At 42.4% G+C, this 17678-nt stretch overlaps 1 protein-coding gene across 1 annotated transcript in view; it reads right to left on the bottom strand.

Annotated features, from left to right (window-relative positions):
- Positions 1–2542: 2542 nt before the first annotated feature.
- The window catches only part of GPR132 (G protein-coupled receptor 132), a 35558-nt gene continuing 20422 nt past the window's right edge, over positions 2543–17678 (bottom strand). The window contains exon 2 of the mRNA XM_068252084.1: positions 2543–3735. Coding sequence (XP_068108185.1) covers positions 2596–3696 — 1101 coding nt within the window. The 5' untranslated portion in view covers positions 3697–3735 and the 3' untranslated portion in view covers positions 2543–2595. The remainder of the gene's footprint in view (positions 3736–17678) is intronic.

Genomic DNA, 17678 nt, shown 5'->3' with positions numbered 1-17678 from the left:
AGGCTGGGATAGCCAGAATGTGGAGCTCTGACCGATTGGGACTTCACACCCTGACTATACCAGCTGCAAAAAAGGTCCCCTAATGCCGATTTTTGTTCCGGGGTATATGTTGGGGGGGCCCCCCAGGTTTATTTTGCCCTGGGGCCCCATTGTTGCTTAAACCGGCCCTGCCCGTCTTTGCTAGATGTATGAGCACAGTACTTTTTTGATGTGAGGAAGTGGGATTTGCCCATGAAACACCTTGGGGTTGATTCACTAAACCGCGCTATGAAAAATAGCACGCCTTATCAGAGATAGCACACCTTATCAAAGAGTAGTATAGCGAGCGCTACAAACTTATGCCTGCTAATTGGCAACTCCACTCGTCCTGCCCTGAGCCCCTGCAGGTTTGTAGCGCTTGCTATACTACCCTGATAAGGCATGTTATCTTTGATAAGGCATGCTATCTCTGATAAGGTGTGCTATTTGTCATAGCGTGGTTTAGTGAATCAATCCCCTTGTCTATTGTTATGTTTAATAAACTGTGCAGTAGCTGACAGTGGCAGTTATCTGCACTAACACTCCTTTTCCACTGTTTTTAATTATTTGATATGCCTTGGACACCTCCTACCTCGGATCATAGTTTTCAGTTTAGAGGTAATAGCCTTTATTCAATTCACCTTTCTCTTGAGTTTTCTCACAAGAGATGTTTTCACACCTCATGAATAAACTCCTTTTTTAAACCTCCAGTGAGCAAGAAAATATTCAAAATAAGTGTGATATTGCTGTTTATCTACTTATTAAAAGTTTTTCAGGTGTGAATTGCTCAAAGGTTATTTTTTATTAAAGTTAAAATAAATTATCTTCTGTGACGAAGCTCAGGGAAAAAAGTTAATTGGATATGGGCCAATATCTTATAAGTTACATCATTTATCTGTTTACATTTATTGTGTGACTAGACCACCGGAGGGGGATCCACATACCCACGTGTGGACAGGTTTGTCTTCTATCCGCCTTTGCAGTGGTTACATGTGTTGGTTTTTTGAGTACGCTCGCTCATACATTAAACAATTCTGTCCCATTTGGCAGTGAGTAGTTACTACACTGCATTGGCTCTTGGTTCTCACTGTACTTTTTTGTTGTACTTCAGCAAGTTCCTAACATGACTATTATCGCTCAGTATTGCCCACTAGTTCAACAGGAAATGCAAATCAGAAACTGAAACACGTTGAGTTATTAGACGTGCATATTCTCCCCAAATATTGATACCTAAATCTTAGGGCTGCTAAAGTGGTTATGAAAGGAATGGCTATCAATCCGGCATGACAATAGAGAGGAGTATGGATAGCCTTGCCCACAGTGGAGTCCTCTTACCACTCCACCACTTGCTGGCTTGATACATTTAGATTTTGTAATAAGACTCCAGTGCGGAGATTCTAGAGGGTGAACATTTAGTCCCGCTAGAATCAGGTATTTTGTTTTTTCCTTAAAGTGAATGTTTACCGGATTAAAAAAGAAAAAGTCAGATACTCACCTAAGGAGAGGGAAGGCTCGGTCCTAATGAGCCTTCCCCCTCCTCTCCCGGTGCCCGGTCCCGCGCAGGATCCCCCGTGGCAGTATTCGACCAGTTCGGTCAAATACTGCCACTTCCGCATGCCTTCGGGAGCTTTCGGAAGCCTTCGGGAGCACTCGGGCTCCCGATGACGCGGCCGCTCCATACTACGCATGCGCGAGCGCCCTCTATGACGCACTCGCGCATACGTAGTATGGAGCGGCCCGTCTTCGGAAGCCAGAGTGCTCCCGAATACCTCCGAAGTCCCTGCGGCGGCGGACGCGAACAGGGGAGCCAGCGCAGCACCGAGGGCACCGGGAGAGGAGAGGGAAGGCTCATTAGGACCGAGCCTTCCCTCTCCTTAGGTGAGTATCTGACTTTTTCTTTTTTAATCCGGTACCCATTGGCTTTAAAGGGAGTCTGAAGCAAATATAAAAAAACAGATACTCACCTAAGGAGAGGGAAGGCTCTGTGTCTTATAGAGCCTTCGCATTCCTCTCCTGGTCCCATTGTTTCTGCGCTGGCTCTCCCATTAGCAGTCTCTGACCGATGCCGGCGGCCCCGTACTGCGCATGCGCAAGCAAGCTGTCTCGCGTGCTTGCGCATGCGCAGTACATAGCCGCCTCTCTTCAGGAGCACTCGAGCTCCCGAAGACTTCCAAAGCCGCCTGCTGCGGGAGATTGGAACAGGGGAGCCAGTGCTGAAACACGGGTACCGTGAGAGGAACAGGAAGGCTCAATAGAACCCAGAGCATTCCCTTTCCTTAGGTAAGTATCTGTTTGTTTGTTTTTTTAACACTGTTTAACATTAACTCTAAGAATGTAGTTTACCCCGTGCCCCTATCCCACTTGGAGAGATTCGTATATTTTGGGGGAGCACCAAGGGTTCTGGATGTTCAATTCTGTCCAGCCCCAGTTTGAACATAGCCTTATTGCTAATTAAAAACATCTTAAATGAGCCTTAGGAAAAACTCTTTGCATTAAAAGAAAATAAATAAAATATAAATATGCATAAAATATCATTATTTTACTGTCTTTTGCTTTAATATGTTTTTGCTCTCTTGCTCAGTGGTTATAATATCTTTCTTTGGTTGTGTGAATTATTCCAAGACCGCTGTTTGAAGAGTAATCCTTATCCAAAGGTAGATCTCTAGAGTTCTGGTTATTTGGAGAAATGCTATGGTCGCTCTTTGTGTTGATCGATAGCTGCCTTCTCCAACCTCTCATTGCTTTACATATATCCTTCCGGACATTTTCGCTGACCAGAACGTAAATGAACGGATCTGCCACACTGTTTACGGTGACCAGGCAAAGAAGCAGGGAGTAGGCCGTGTAAATTTTTTCTTCAAAATCACAAAATTTTGATTCACTCTCATTTAAGTAATAAGACACACCTCGGGTAAGCAACACAAAGTGGTAAGGAGCAAAGCAGATCATAAATATAGTGATGATGGCAATAGCCAAATACTTGACTTTGGTTTTCTGCCGGCTGGTGAAGCTGCCACTGGTCTCAATTCTACTTTTGATGATGTAGTTGGTGTACATAAGAGTCAGCAAAGGGACCAGGAAGCCAATAACGAACCTGGCAACATAAAAGTGAGCAATGTACAATGGTATGGGTAAGGTTTCAAAGCAAGTGGTCTGGTTCTCTGTTTGGTCCCCATCGCTGATGATGAAGACGGGGGAATGGATAAGTGGCACCACAATGAAGATAACCACAGTAACAACTATGGCAATTTTTTGCCGCCGAACACCTCTGGACTCCAAGGCATATTCCACTGCCAAGTAACGATCCACAGAAATGCAGCACAAGAGGAGGATGCTGATGTAGATGTTGTTGAAGAATATAAAACCAGTAATCTTGCATGCCATGGCGCTCCATTGCCACTGGTGGTCATTTTTCACGTACAGAATCCACAGTGGTAGAGTCCCAAGATACATCAGTTCACTTAAGGACAAGCTAAACAGGAACACTGCTAGGACGTTCTTCCTCCAGATTTGCAGGAAAGTTAGCCATAAGGTCAGCATGTTGGCTGGCAGTCCGATGACCAGGACAATGCTGTACATGATTATGACAAACGATTTGCTGTCTTCGTACGGAGGGTGACATGACAAAGACTCGTTGGTTAATTTTGCCGTTGTGATGTTCATATTCCAGGAAGGCATTTCTCGTTTAAATCTACAATCATTTCCATCCAGTGTCTTCTGTAAAAGACAACATAAAGTACATGAAATATACAGGGAGCATTAGGATGCAGCAATATTTTTTTATTGTAAATATGTATCGTCTTCATTATCATTCCTTATCTTTTGGCTGGTCCAAACTGATAAACATAAACTCTTATTAACTATAATTTATTTTTTATCTGCAAAACCACACGTAACATCGTACAACCATAAACCATAAAGAGCAGCATAAACAAGTCAATACAACACTATGGCATCCTGATTGGGGTAGAGTTCACACTAAAACCTCATTTGCCACACATGGCATCACATCTTATTTCCGTTATGGCACAAGTTTGCATTTCCTAATTTCTTGTGTTTACTATTCAGATGGCTGGTCTGCTTTTTTTTTTTTTTTTTTTTGCGATTTGTGTTTTAATGCAAGGCAATGGGAAATTGGGAATGTGGAATGTTTGCATAAAAAATAACTTTTATGTAAAAAAATTTGCATGCAATTTTGAAGTTAATTAGGAGAATTTTCATGTAAATTGACTTCATTGGTATTCACAGAACACTCGCAATACAAAATTTGAAATACGAACGCATGAAAAATGTCAAAAACGTGCATGAAACTTTGTAGGATTAAAGAACACAATAATAGCAAATGCGAGAGTGTGAACAGCCCCGTACAGTTTGCATGCAGAAAGTCCAATAATGAAATAACAATTTCGATATTAGGCGAAGTCCACCCTTAAAGGACAACTGTAGTGTAGGGATGGCCCAGCCTTGGAGAACTCATGGAGAAGCACATGATCAGTTTGATCAGCTGATAGATTTGTAAGGCTCTGATTTGCTGGTCATGATCATGTGTTAAACCAGGAAGTCATCACAGCAAATCAGAGGCTTACAAATCTATCAGCTGATCAAACTGATCATGTGCTCCTCCATGAGTTCTCCAAGGCTGGGCCATCTCTACTGTAGTGAGAGGTATATGGAGGCTGCCATATTTACTTCCTTTTAAGCAATTATAGTTGCCTGGCTATCCTGTTGTTCCTCTGCCTCTAATATTTTTAGCCATAGACCCGGAACAAGCATGCAGCAGATCAGATGTTTCTGACATTATTGTAAGATCTGACAAGAGTAGCTGCATGCTTGTTTCAGTTGTTATCCAGACACTACTGCATCCATATAGACCGGCAGGTCTGCCAGGCAACTGGTATTGTTCAGAAAGATATAAATATGGCAGCCTCCATTTCCCTCTCTCTACAGTTGTCCTTTAACCACTTTACCCCCAGCAGTACGAATTTCTCCGCCCCTTTTTTTCCCTCCTAAAAAACCAGGGACGGAGAAATCCGTACCTTCCGCGCTACCGCCGCTGTCCGCGCTCCCGCCGCTCGTGCACGCCGCCGCCCGCTCGCCCGGAGATCAATGAACGGGAAAATCCATTCCCGTTCGTTGATCTAGCCCCCGCAATGATCTGCTGCTTCTTTCAGAAACAGCGAGATCATTGTGCGTCTCCCAGCCTCCTACTGCTTCCTGTAAGCGTCCTTCCGGACGCTTACAGGTCGCATGTAAACAAACACTCTGTGGCCATCTTGTGGCCAAATAGTAAACTACACCCTAAAAGCATTTTACATATACAAACATTACATTTACACAATAAATTAACTCATTACCTCCCACACTCCCCAATTTTTATTTTTTTTTTGTAATTAAAAAAAAAAAAAAAAAATACAAAAAAAAAAACATAAATAGTTACCTTAGGGACTGAACTTTTTAAATATTTATGTCAAGAGGGTATAACACTGTTACTTTATAAACTGCGGGCTTGTAATTAGGGATGGATGCAAAACTGAAAAAAATGCACCTTTATTTCCAAATAAAATATTGTCGCCAAACATTGTGATAGGGACATAATTTAAATGGTTTTATAACCGGGACAAATGGGTTAATACATTTCATGGGTTTTAATTACAGTAGCATGCTTTATTTAAAAACTATAATGGCCGAAAACTGAAAAATAATAATTTTTTCCCACATTTTTTCCTATTTCCCCATTAAAACACATTTAGAATAAAATAATTCTTGGCATAATGTCCCACCTAAAGAAAGCCTAATTGGTGGCAAAAAAAACAAGATATAGTTCATTTCATTGGGATAAGTAATAATAAAGTTATAGACGAATGAATGGAAGGAGCGCTGAAAGGTGAAAATTGCTCTGGTGGTCAGGGGGTAAAACCCCTCAGTGGTGAAGTGGTTAAGTAGTATTTGTGGAAAAAAGAAATGTTTTTTTTTTACGTTCATTTCCTGCACCTGTAGTTTCATGTATATACTGTACGGTAGGTAGTAATTCCCCTACCAAAATTGGAATTGTACAAAGTGGAAGAGACCTAGAATCTCAGTCAGATATTGGAACCTATCTTCATGTGAGATCAAGAAAAGCAAAACCCAGCCAGTCAGGAAATTACTAATTTAAAAATGAGTAATGCACATAATTCTAATGATTGAAAATCATGACGTATTCTACACACGCAAAAAAAGCCTGAACTGAAGTCTTGGACAGGATTTCCACTTTTTTAATTATAAATGAGTTCATATGTAGTGGCCATCTTTCTTGTTGACATATCTGGGTATCAGACACAAAGGGAGAAGGATCCAAACACTCAGGCCCCCTGGAGGACTCACCGGTGCAGGACCAAGTTAGCCAAACCTACAGGAACTTATGCAAGTAGAGGGTCCACAAGGCTCAGATGAGATGAGTACTAAAATCGCTAACTTTATTTCTTCAAAACAAAGGATAGCAAAGACATTCACAGAAACAACTGACATTAGGCCCTTAGTAACCTTAGTAATAGTTGCAATTTCACTTAACACAGGTGGAGTATTTATAGGTAAAGGGAGACACCTCCCACATGGAAAACTCCACAGTTCTTAAGGGGAGACTGAAGTCAGTTCAAAAATAATAAACAGATACTCACCTAATATAAACAAGTGAAAGGAGCGCAACAGGAATGTGATTGCAGCTAAGAGGTGGACTAGTTCCAAAGTCCCAGGGTAAAATGAAAGACAACAAAGTACCTCAGCGCAAAAAGTCAGACCACTTGACTGTAAGCAGTGGTTCAGGGATGAGTAATGAAACAGTACCTGTATCCGTAGTTTCCCACCACAGGATTCACCTGATATACCCAGGAGTTCTAATGTGCTTGCTGTAATCCCGACATCCAGACACTAGCTGCTATTACAAACAGCAGCGCCGTTCGCTGTAGCCTTCACTACCCAACTTGAGTTTCGATCCCCTGACGAAGGCGAGAGCCGAAACTCGAGTCGGGTAGTGGAGGCTACTTTGCAATAATGCTCATTAAACAAGAAAACTTCTAGTAAGAAATTTTCCCGTGTGTGGCTGGCTTTGTCCGCAATAGTGCATATTGTCGCTTATTCTTTACAGCTCTGAGCGCTGCACCACTCTGACTTTCCGTCAGGAGTTACTGCTAAACCAGCTTGACACGCAGGAAGCCGGAAGTTCGGGTGGTCACGTGATCTGGGAAGTTTTTTGCAGCTAGTCCAGAGAGCGGAGCTCGTACAGCGAATGGCGCTGCTGTTTGTAATAGCAGCTAGTGTCTGGATGTCGGGATTACAGCAAGCACATTAGAACTCCTGCGCATATCAGGTGAATCCTGTGGTGGGAAACTACAGATACAGGTACTGTTTCATTACTCATCCCTGAACCACTGCTCACAGTCAAGAGATACTCACCTAAGGAGAGGAAAGGCTCTGGGTCCTATGGAGCCTTCCTGTTCTCGTACCGCTGTCCGCGTTCCCCTGTTAGCAGTCCACGGCCAATCGGTGCATCAATTGTTTCTGCGGATGTCTTTGCTGTCCTCTGTCCATTTTGAAGAAAATAAAGTTACCAGTTTCAGTACTCATCTGAGCCTTGCACATCCTGTTCTTGCGAAGGCTTGTGTACTTTTGCGCTGTCAGTCAGAGTTCCAGGGCACAGACTCCTTTATGATGCAGGTGGTAGATACACGGCTCAGCTCCTTAGATTTGGGTGATGCAGAATACTAATGGAAAGAGGAGCGCTCCATAGTGTATTACCATAAAAAATGCTTTAATACGCAAGGAATAAAATTGTACTTACAAGATGTACAAAAGATATACGCATGTAAGCGGGCAGGTCATCCGCTAATTCCTCTCCTGCGGACAGATCGTACGCTTCTGTGGCCAGCAGTGCGCGCTCCGATGTGACCGTTGCTCGTCTCGCTGGGGGGTGGGCGGAGCCTAGACCTGGCGTGCCTGTAGCGTCATTACGCACTGCGCCTTCCTCAGATCATGAGGCGTACGATCTATTATTATTAAAGCATTTTTTATGGTAATACACTATGGAGCGCTCCTCTTTCCATTAACATCCTGTTCTTGCATCTGGGAGTCAGACAGTTGTAAGATAGTACGAAGAAACCTAACAGAATGTGTTAAAACCACAGCTGCTATGTTCTCATGGTTTGTACTGTGCTAACAAGGACATTTTTTTCAAGTTGAATAAAACCTCTGCTGGAGAGTCCACAATACTGAGATAATGGACTAAAAACATATCTATCTATATGAGTGATTATGAAAGATATACTGTATGTAATGATATAATGATTACAGGGTATGTATAGCTATGAAGTTCAAGAGAGAGAGAGAGGGGAGCACTCACGCTGCCATTCTTATCTTTATTCAAGAGTTTAAAACACTTAAGTTGCATGGTTAGCGCAGAGCTATGAGCGATTAGGTGTGTGCTGGGTGTGAGATCTTCAGCGAACGAGCGTTTTGCACCGCTGGCGCTTGTTCACCGCTAGATCAAAGGCATTATAATGATTGTGAACTGCAGTGGAGACTGGACATAGAATTTAAGGGCCTTTTCCACTGCTGCTTGCAATCTCGCTGTGTTGCAAGCATCAATTTCTACTTGCCACCGTTTCCGCTGTAGTTGTTGGGAATGGAGCACGATCGCAATGAGAAACACGCAAGCCGGCAATTGCATTCAAGGTAAAAAAATGATGCGCACAAGTGGTAAATGAGCACATGTAAATCGCGGTGCTCTTGTGATTGACAAAATGGCTGTGAACCACTTTTTTAAGCAGAACACGGCTAGTGGAAAAAAGCCCTAAGGGCTCTTTTCCACTAGACTAAAGTGGAATCACAAGCAGGGCCGGCCCGCTCATGAGGCGGGGTGAAACATTTGCCTCAGGCGGCAAACTTCTTGGGGCTGCACCCGCCCGGGGGGGGGCGGCCGCCGAGCCGGAGGGGTAGCGGGCAGGTCGGGGGTATTGGGCCTAGCGGTGGGGAGGGGGGTCGGACCCCCCCCCCCCTCCCTCGCCTGGGTCCCCCACTCTGCGCTCCCCTCCAGCTGTAACTAGGAAGCAGCCGCTTGCAGATCGTAAGAGGCAACGGGCAGGGAGGACTCACCTTTTCCGCGTTCCAGCGAGCGCTCCACTGACGTCACTTCCTGCATCGCCGCCCACTGTATTGTAAGTGGACGGCGATGCAGGAAGTGACGTCAGTGGAGCGCACGATGGAACGCGCACGGCCGGGCGGGGGAGGAGGGGAGTGGGAGGGGCGGCAGCAATTTTCTCCTAAATTTGCCTCAGGCGGCAAAAAGTCTAGGGCCGGCCCTGATCACAAGCACAATCGTGCTGCGGAATATAGTCGACAGGAATGCAGCGAGATCGCGGCGGGAATCGCACAAGCCGGGGAAAAATTTGGGGAAAAATGGCGCACACTAGTAGGAAATGAGCACTGCAATTTCCATGTACATCGCGATGCTCTAGCAATTGGCAAAATGTCTAGTGGAAAAGGGCCCTAAGGCTGGGAGCACACTAGGCAGTACAGAAAACCATGCGTTTTTATGCATTATGCATTGTAGGTTTTCAATGTATTTGCTGCGTTTTTGGTGCATCTTTGTGCACGTTTCATAGTTTTTTTGTGTGCTTTGCATTTTCATTATTTCCCTATTCAATGGAGTAAAATACAGTATAATATATTATATAGTATATAAAAATATATTTAAAGTGGACCTGAACTCAGAACTTCCTCTCTGCTCTAAAAGATAAGCAACAGCAATAATAACTTTTAAAGAAGAAAACATTTCTTTGTTACAGCTGATACAAATAAATCTGCAGTGTTTCTACTTCCTGCTTTCATGGAAGCAGACACATTGTTAACATCCTGTGCTTTCAAATGACCTTATTTGCCGAGGCAGTCACCTGACACAGGGTAGAGATTAAGTTACACTTCTGATTAGTCCCAGATGAGGGGGAATTAGACAGGCTGAACTCTCTAAATACATACAGGATGCATTTCTCTATGTTTTCCTTCTGTTCTGTGCAAGAGTTCAAATCCACTTAACCACTTCAGCTCTCAGTCATGTTTCACTTTATGCATCCAAGCAATTTTCACCTCCCATTCATTCGCCTATAACTTTATCACTACTTATCACAATGAACTGATCTATAGCTTGTTTTTTCCGCCACCAATTAAACTTTCTTTGGGTGGTACATGTTGCTAAGAGCTACTTTACTGTAAATGCATTTTAACAGTTTTCGGTCATTATAGTTTTAAAATAATACATGCCTCCATAATTGAAACCCACTTTTTGTATTTGCCTAAAAGTCCTGGCTATTACACCATTTAAATTATGTCCCTATCACAATGTATGGCGACAATATTTTATTTGGAAATAAAAGTGCATTTTTTCCGTTTTGCATCCATCACTATTTACAAGCTTATAATAAAAAAAAAAAATAGAAATATTTCATCTTTACATGGATATTTAAAAAGTTTAGACCCTTAGGTAAATAGTTAGTTTTTTTATTGTAATTTTTTTTCCATTAAACATTTTATTTGGGTATGTTTGGGAGGGTGGGATGTAAATAGCAATTTTTTTAATGTAAATATGTGTTTATTTATTTTATTTAAATGTAGATGTAGTTTTACTATTTGGGCACAAGATGGCAACCATGACTTTGTCTACATTACGTCACTCTAAGCATAACATCTACGCTTAGACCAGGGGTAGGGAACCTTGGCTCTCCAGCTGTTAAGGTACTACAAGTCCCACAATGCATTGCAGGAGTCTGACAGCCACAGTCGTGATTAATAAAGGCAAATGCATGCTGGGATTTGTAGTTTTATCACACCTGGAGAGCCAAGATTCCCTACTGCTGGCTTAGAGGGATGTAGGGGGGACGTAAGAGGCAGAAAGAGCAAGGCTTCCGAGAGAAGCTGTCGATTTTTCAGCCTGGGAAAGGGATCAATGATCACACACCACGTCCCGATTCATAAAACAGTAAAAACCTAAAAAGTAGATTTAAATATAAAATTAAACTGTGGAATATCTTAATAAGTAATTTTTAGGAGAAGGGCGATAGATACAATTGCTTATTTCATTAGTTTATTTTCACCTCAGGCATCCTTTAAGCTCACACCATCACTTTACAATGGGAAGGAGGTGAAAAAGAAGCAGTCAAGCCTTCCTTATCTATTTTACTTGGGGATGCAAGAAAAAAAGAGTTTACCAACCGAGGTGACATGTGATATGATGAGATAGACATGTGTATGTACAGTGCCTAGCACACAAATAACTATGCTGTGTTCCATTTTTTTCCACTGTCTGAAAGAGTTAAATATGAGGTATGTAAGTGGCTGACTCAGTCCTGAATCAGACAGGAAGTGACTACAGTGTAACCCTCACTGATAAGAAATTCCAACTATAAAACACTTTCCTAGCAGATAATGGCTTCTGAGAGCAAGAAAGAGATAAAAAGGGGAATTTCTTATCCATGAAGGTCACACTGTAGTCACTTCCTGTCTGAGTCAGGACTGAGTCAGCCACTTACATACCTGATATTTAACTTTTCCAGGCAGAGAAAAAAAAAAGGAACATAGCATAGTTATTTGTGTGCTAGGCACTGTACATACACAGGTCTATATCATCATGTCACATGTCACTTCGGATATCCTGTAAAGGTGGCCAAACATGATTCAGCCAAAACATTCTATTTTCCCATTTTTTTCTATAAAAACAAATGTTTTTTTTATGGAAAAAATTAATTGAATTTCCAGACTTTTTAATTTTTTGATCTATCAGCCATAGTGAAAAATGCTGGTAAATAGGGATGGCCCTTCCTAGTAGAACTCATGGAGAAGCATGTGATCACTTTGATCAGCTGATATATATGTAAGGCTCCGATTTGCTGTGATGATCTCCTTGTTTAATACATGATCATGACCAGCAAATCAGAGCTTTACACATTGATTAGCTGGCACTAGGCAGGTCCATCCCTACTGATGCATTTTTAGAAAACATTGAATAGAATAGGGTTGAATGGTTTGATTTTTCAAACCATCCAATCAATCAAGAAAACTGATTAATACAATTGTATGGTGCACGGCCACCAATAATATTTTAACTTTTTCAGTCCTAGAGATGCCCTTTAAAGGGACTCCAAGCAACTCTCATGGGCATGCCTTTAAGCTAGACGACTTCCAACAAAGTCGTGCTATTACCTCTCTGGAGGAGCCTCTTGCAATGGACATGCATGTCACTTCCTCTTCCTGCTTCATTCAGTGATGCACTTCTCTAGACAGGGGTGACCCGGAAGTTATAGTGATTTTTAAATTGAAATCGAACGAAAACTATTTGGTGTAGAATGGCATCTTTAAGTAGTTTGCAGTACTGGTCGGAGTCTTAAAGAGACTCTGTTACAAAATGTTCAGCCTTATTTCTTCTATCCATTAAGTTCCTATACCTGTTCTAATGTAATCTGTCTTACTGCAGCCTTTCCTAGTTGCACAGTGGCTGTATTATCTCTGTTATATAATCTAATCTTCTTTCCTCTGACGGCTTTGGCGGGCTCAGGCGCTCAGGCAAGAATGTGCTGATCTGCTTGTTATAGGCAGAAGCTATACACACCCTCTCCATGCCTCCTGCAGGGTCTGTATGAGTCACAGACTGAGCTCCTCTTAGCCTATCACATGCCATGTCTTTTGTTTGTAAACACTGCCTAAAACTGGCAATTACAAGGATTGCAGCGGGGAGTGGCAAAAACAGCACAGAGGGGCCCAGGTGAACATAATGAATAGAATGGTATGCTTTTTATTGCAAGAATTTTAGAGTACAGATTCTCTTTAAAGGCATGCCCATGAGAGGTGCTTGTAGTCCCTTTAAGTTATCTTTTTAGCCCATTAAAACTCTGCATACAATGTTGTTTCTCCTGGGACAAGGCTTAATTTGCTTTAGATTAATTCTTACATGGTAGACAGTGACAGGAAATCATTGCGAATTACTTACAAAAATATTATTTTAATAGAAAAAGAGCCAATACTAACAATATTAAGGAGTATTTTTAAAAGAGGAGATTGTATTTTTATGGCAGCAACCTAACCGAAATAAACATGTTACAACAATAATAATAATAATAATAATACAACAATAATTACAGACCTCCCAAGTTTATTTCATTATTTATTCTATTTTAATCCTAGAAGTACATTTGCAAAAGAATGTTAAGATGTTTAAAGGAGTAGGCCAGTGTTTCTCAAACCAGTCCTCGTGACTCCCCAAGGGTGCATGTATTGCAAGCAGCCTCACCTATGCACAAGTGGGGTAATTAGTGTCTGAGCTAGGTGGATTCCATGTAAGGGAGACATTAATTACCCCACCTGTGCAAAGGTGAGGTTGCCTGCAAAACATAAACCGTTGGGGAGTCACGAGGACAGGTTTGAGAAACACTGGAGTAGGCCATGAAGTTTCATTAGATAAAGCACTAAGTGACATGTACATAGTAGGTGAAGTCTGTGTGCAAGCTACAAGGTTTCTAAGCACACTTGCACAGGTCTCTAATTAAAAAAGTAGATAAGAAAGCCACATCCAGTACCTGCTAATAGGGATAATAGGGAGAGTTTTCAATAGAAACCTGTGCAAGTGTATAATGAGGGAAAAAAGTGTGCTGCTTAGAATAATTGTAGCTTGCACACAGAAGCTACCTGCGAAGTTTGTTTCAGCAAAACAAGCCTTATCTTCTGCTATTGAATATAAAAGAACAATGGGGGACATTTATCAAGAGTGTCTGAGACAAAACATTAGTAGGTTTTTAGAAATCCGTGCAAAATTGTCTCAGACATTCCAAGAAATCACTAAATAGTGCAGTTTCCGTCTTAAACTGTTAGGAATAGGAGGAGTTAGGAAGGTCTCTCAGACAGTGAAGTGTGTGAGGGATATTACTATTGTTGTGGTAACCAAAACATCTGCTGTATTGCATCAATGCTGAGCACTGGAAGGTTTAAAGGGATACTGTAGGGGGTCGGGGGAAAATGAGTTGAACTTACCCGGGGCTTCTAATGGGCCCTCGCAGACATCCTGTACCCACGCAGCCACTCCCCAATGCTCTGGCCCCGCCTCCGGGTTCACTTCTGGAATTTCAGACTTTAAAGTCTGAAAACCACTGTGCCTGCGCAGCTGCGTCCTCGCTCCCGCTGATGTCACCAGGAATGTATAGCAGAAGCCCAGTATGGTCTGTGCCTGCGCAGTACACTCCTGGTGACCTCAGCGGGAGCGAGGACACAGCAACGCAGGCGCAGTGGTTTTCAGACTTTAAAGTCTGAAATTCCAGAAGTGGGCCGGAGCATCGGTGAGCAGCTGCGCTGGCACAGGATGTTTGCAGGGGACCATTAGAAACCCCAGGTAAGTTCAACTCATTTTCCCCCGACCCCCCTACAGTATCCCTTTAAGCACAGAACAGCTTCAGGACACCTGGCAGCAGGGGGGGGGGAGGAGCCATTCACAAATCATCTGCATAACTGTTATTAAGCACTTCTTAATATGCAGCAGTTTAGGGGTGGATTTGCACTTTTCTTAACTGCAGTGTAGCTCTAGAAATCCACGCTGAACTGCTGCTATTAAGTAGGATTTGAGAAATGTCTTATTATCATGCAGAACAGTTCCCTTTGCTGGTTAGAACAGTTTAAGAAGAAAAAACTGCCGGTAATGCTTTGATAAATCTGACCCAATATCCTGCCAACTGAGAGCTTAGTGTGGATGAGCTTTAGGTTTAGTGACTAATAAAGCTTCTGCTCAAAATGGAAGTAAACCTATTAACCCTTTCAAGTACTTAAAAAAAAAGGTTTCTTCTTAGACGTTACAGTATCTCACAAAAGTGAGTACAGCACGTCTCCAGGCCTAAACCCTACTGAGCTTCTGTGGGTCATCCTCAAACGGTAGGTAGAGGAGCGCGAGCCAGTGGCAACGTTTGAAGCTCTGTGAAGTTATTTTGATGGGGCAGCAAATCTGTTATACAAGCTGTACACAGTGTCATATCTTCAGTGTTGGCCCATGAAAAGATATAATAAAATATTTATAAGAACGTGAGAGTGGTATTCACCTTTGTGAAATACAGTATAATATTGTGCCTCATCTATTGGAGCAGAAGGGAAATGTCTCTGTAATTCAGCTTTAAATTTCCTCTCTCTATTTTTTTTCTACTTAACATCTTGCATCATTAGGGAAAATGTGTTTTTACGTTGTATAAAAGTTGGAGTTTGAGTCAGAATGATGAAGAACCAACAAAGGGAAGTGATACTCCTGAAAGCCAATCCTTCAGGAACCTACCTCTGTTGAAATAGGCAGCCCCTCTTACTGCAAACAAGAAGTGATCATAAAAATTTGTTGGCCATTTCACATCTGCACAAGAATTACTGTTTATTCTTTATTTAATATTATTTTAAAACTTTTTTTTAGTGCAAGGTACTTTCAGGAATCTGGAGGGTGCTAGGGAATGGGGCAGAGAGATTGAGAGTGGACAAAGTAGTCAAAAAATTGTCTGTTAATGATTTTAACTACTCACGCCATACTGAAACCCATCAAAAAAAATAAAAACAGTTGAAAAATCAGTGGATGATTATAGCCCTTAGGGTGTACTAACACTATGTCCGTTATAAAGTTAGTTATAATCGCAAAGAACTGCACCACAATCGTCCCATAATATGCCCATTTACATTGTTCCATTGGTTGTCGCATTGGGTCCGCGGTCATTATAACTCAAACCAAGCTGTGCTCTACTGGGCAACGCAGGCATTATGCCCGCATTACAAATGAGGGGCGATGAGGTACCAAGCAAACTTTGATGCTTTAGACTCCAAAATGGTCCAGAACACGAACCAAAGTAAAAAAGCAAACGTCAAAAAGTCTAGTTGGTAGTGGTACCTCCTTGATAAAAATAGCTCATTTAAAACATAGCTCTTTATTTAGAATTTTTTTTTTCAATTACATGAAAAAAGCACTGCATAACAGCAACAGCCCACTGTCTCAGGTGCTCAAGCTTTCTTCAAGCTTAAAAGTCCCTTGAAAAAAGGCTGACCGCCTGAAACAACGGGTTGTCGCTGATATGCAGTGCTCTTTTTCATGTCATTTGTTTTTCTAAATAAAGAGCTATGTTTTAGAAGAGCTATCCAACAAGAAGGTGCCAACTAGACTTTTGGACTCCTGCACTCATCAGCTGTTCTCTACCAGGCAAGAGTTTTATGGCTGTAATTCCTTCTCAGTGAGAATTACCTATAGTCCAACTGGGTCTCGACTGGAGAGAAACTGTCACTTGCATACCTGAAAGGCTAACTGAGGCAGAAAAACAAGAAAAGGAACACAGCCTAGTTATATGTATGCCTGGCACTGTACATACACATATTTAGCTCATCAGGTCTCACGTCACCCCTCGGAACACTTTAAAAGGATATAAATATGGCAGCCTTAAAATCCCCCCTCATTTCAGGTGTCCTTACTTAGGAAGATACAAAGTTGGGGATAACTTATGATCCAAATGCTGTTGCCACAGATGGAAATAGGTAAATGTAAACCTTTTGAATTTTTAGACCGTATCTAGCTGCAAATTAAAGAGAAGTTGTGTCAAAGCCCGGATTCAGAAACACATATTTTTTAAAGTGGTATAAAACTCAGCATTTCCTCTTCAACTAAAATATTATTTACAGCATAAAATCTACTACCACAGAACAAAATTGTAATAGAACAGCATGTAAACAGTCAACCACATCACTTTGTTCTTCAGTGGAAAGCTCCTTGCTTCAGTGGGCAGCTTCTGGACTCATCTGAAAAGGTGATTACAGTATCTTTTGTTTACATTCCTTTGTTATGGCCCATACTCACGGGCTACAATTGGCAGCGCGCACGTGTTTCGGCGTCAGGTCGCCCGTAAATATGCGGCGTTGCATGGGTGCGCACCCCGCACTGTCGCTGATGTCGCCAGGCAATTGAACCGCTCAATCGCCTGGCGACAGTTGCCGCCGCAACTCCGCCGCAAATGTCGCTAGTCCGCGTGAGTACGCGGACTAGCGACAGCAACAAGATAGGAATACATTGGGCTTCCGGCGGGGGGGAGGAGCAACAGCGACAGCTTCCGCCGCATCAGTTGCAGGTCCCTCTGCCGTGTGTATGCGGAGGGACCTGGCGACGAGCTGTCGCCGGCCTGTCGCGCACAAGCTCACGTGTGCTGGCGACAGGCCAAAAAAGTTGCCCGTGAGTATGGGCCATTAGATACATTTAGTACACAGCCAGCAGTGTGCTGAAACTGAACTGCACTGAGCTGAGAAGCAGAGAGAGGTGAGAAATGATCTCTAGATAGATTTTAATATATAAATACAGCAGCTATGCAATAAAATGCAATGGCAGCTTTCAGAGCAGATTAACTGTACGTTGGGAACTTGCAATTTGTGAACAGACAATATTACTTGTGCACAAAAGCATATATGATAACTGAATGGGTAATAAAAAGTAGGAAAACACATTCTTAGTGAATGTTATGTCAGAGTTTCGTCCCACTTTAAGGAGAGGGAAGCCTTTGGATTCTAATGAGGCTTGCCATGGTGCCCTCTGCTCCCCCGTTACCCTCTAGCTGATCGGGGCTGTTCTCTTCTGGCACGAGTACGGCTGTGCT

The sequence above is a fragment of the Hyperolius riggenbachi genome, chromosome 9 (genome assembly GCF_040937935.1).
Source record: "Hyperolius riggenbachi isolate aHypRig1 chromosome 9, aHypRig1.pri, whole genome shotgun sequence".
In the NCBI taxonomy this organism is placed as follows: domain Eukaryota; kingdom Metazoa; phylum Chordata; class Amphibia; order Anura; family Hyperoliidae; genus Hyperolius; species Hyperolius riggenbachi.
This window is presented reverse-complemented; position numbering and strand designations above follow the sequence as displayed.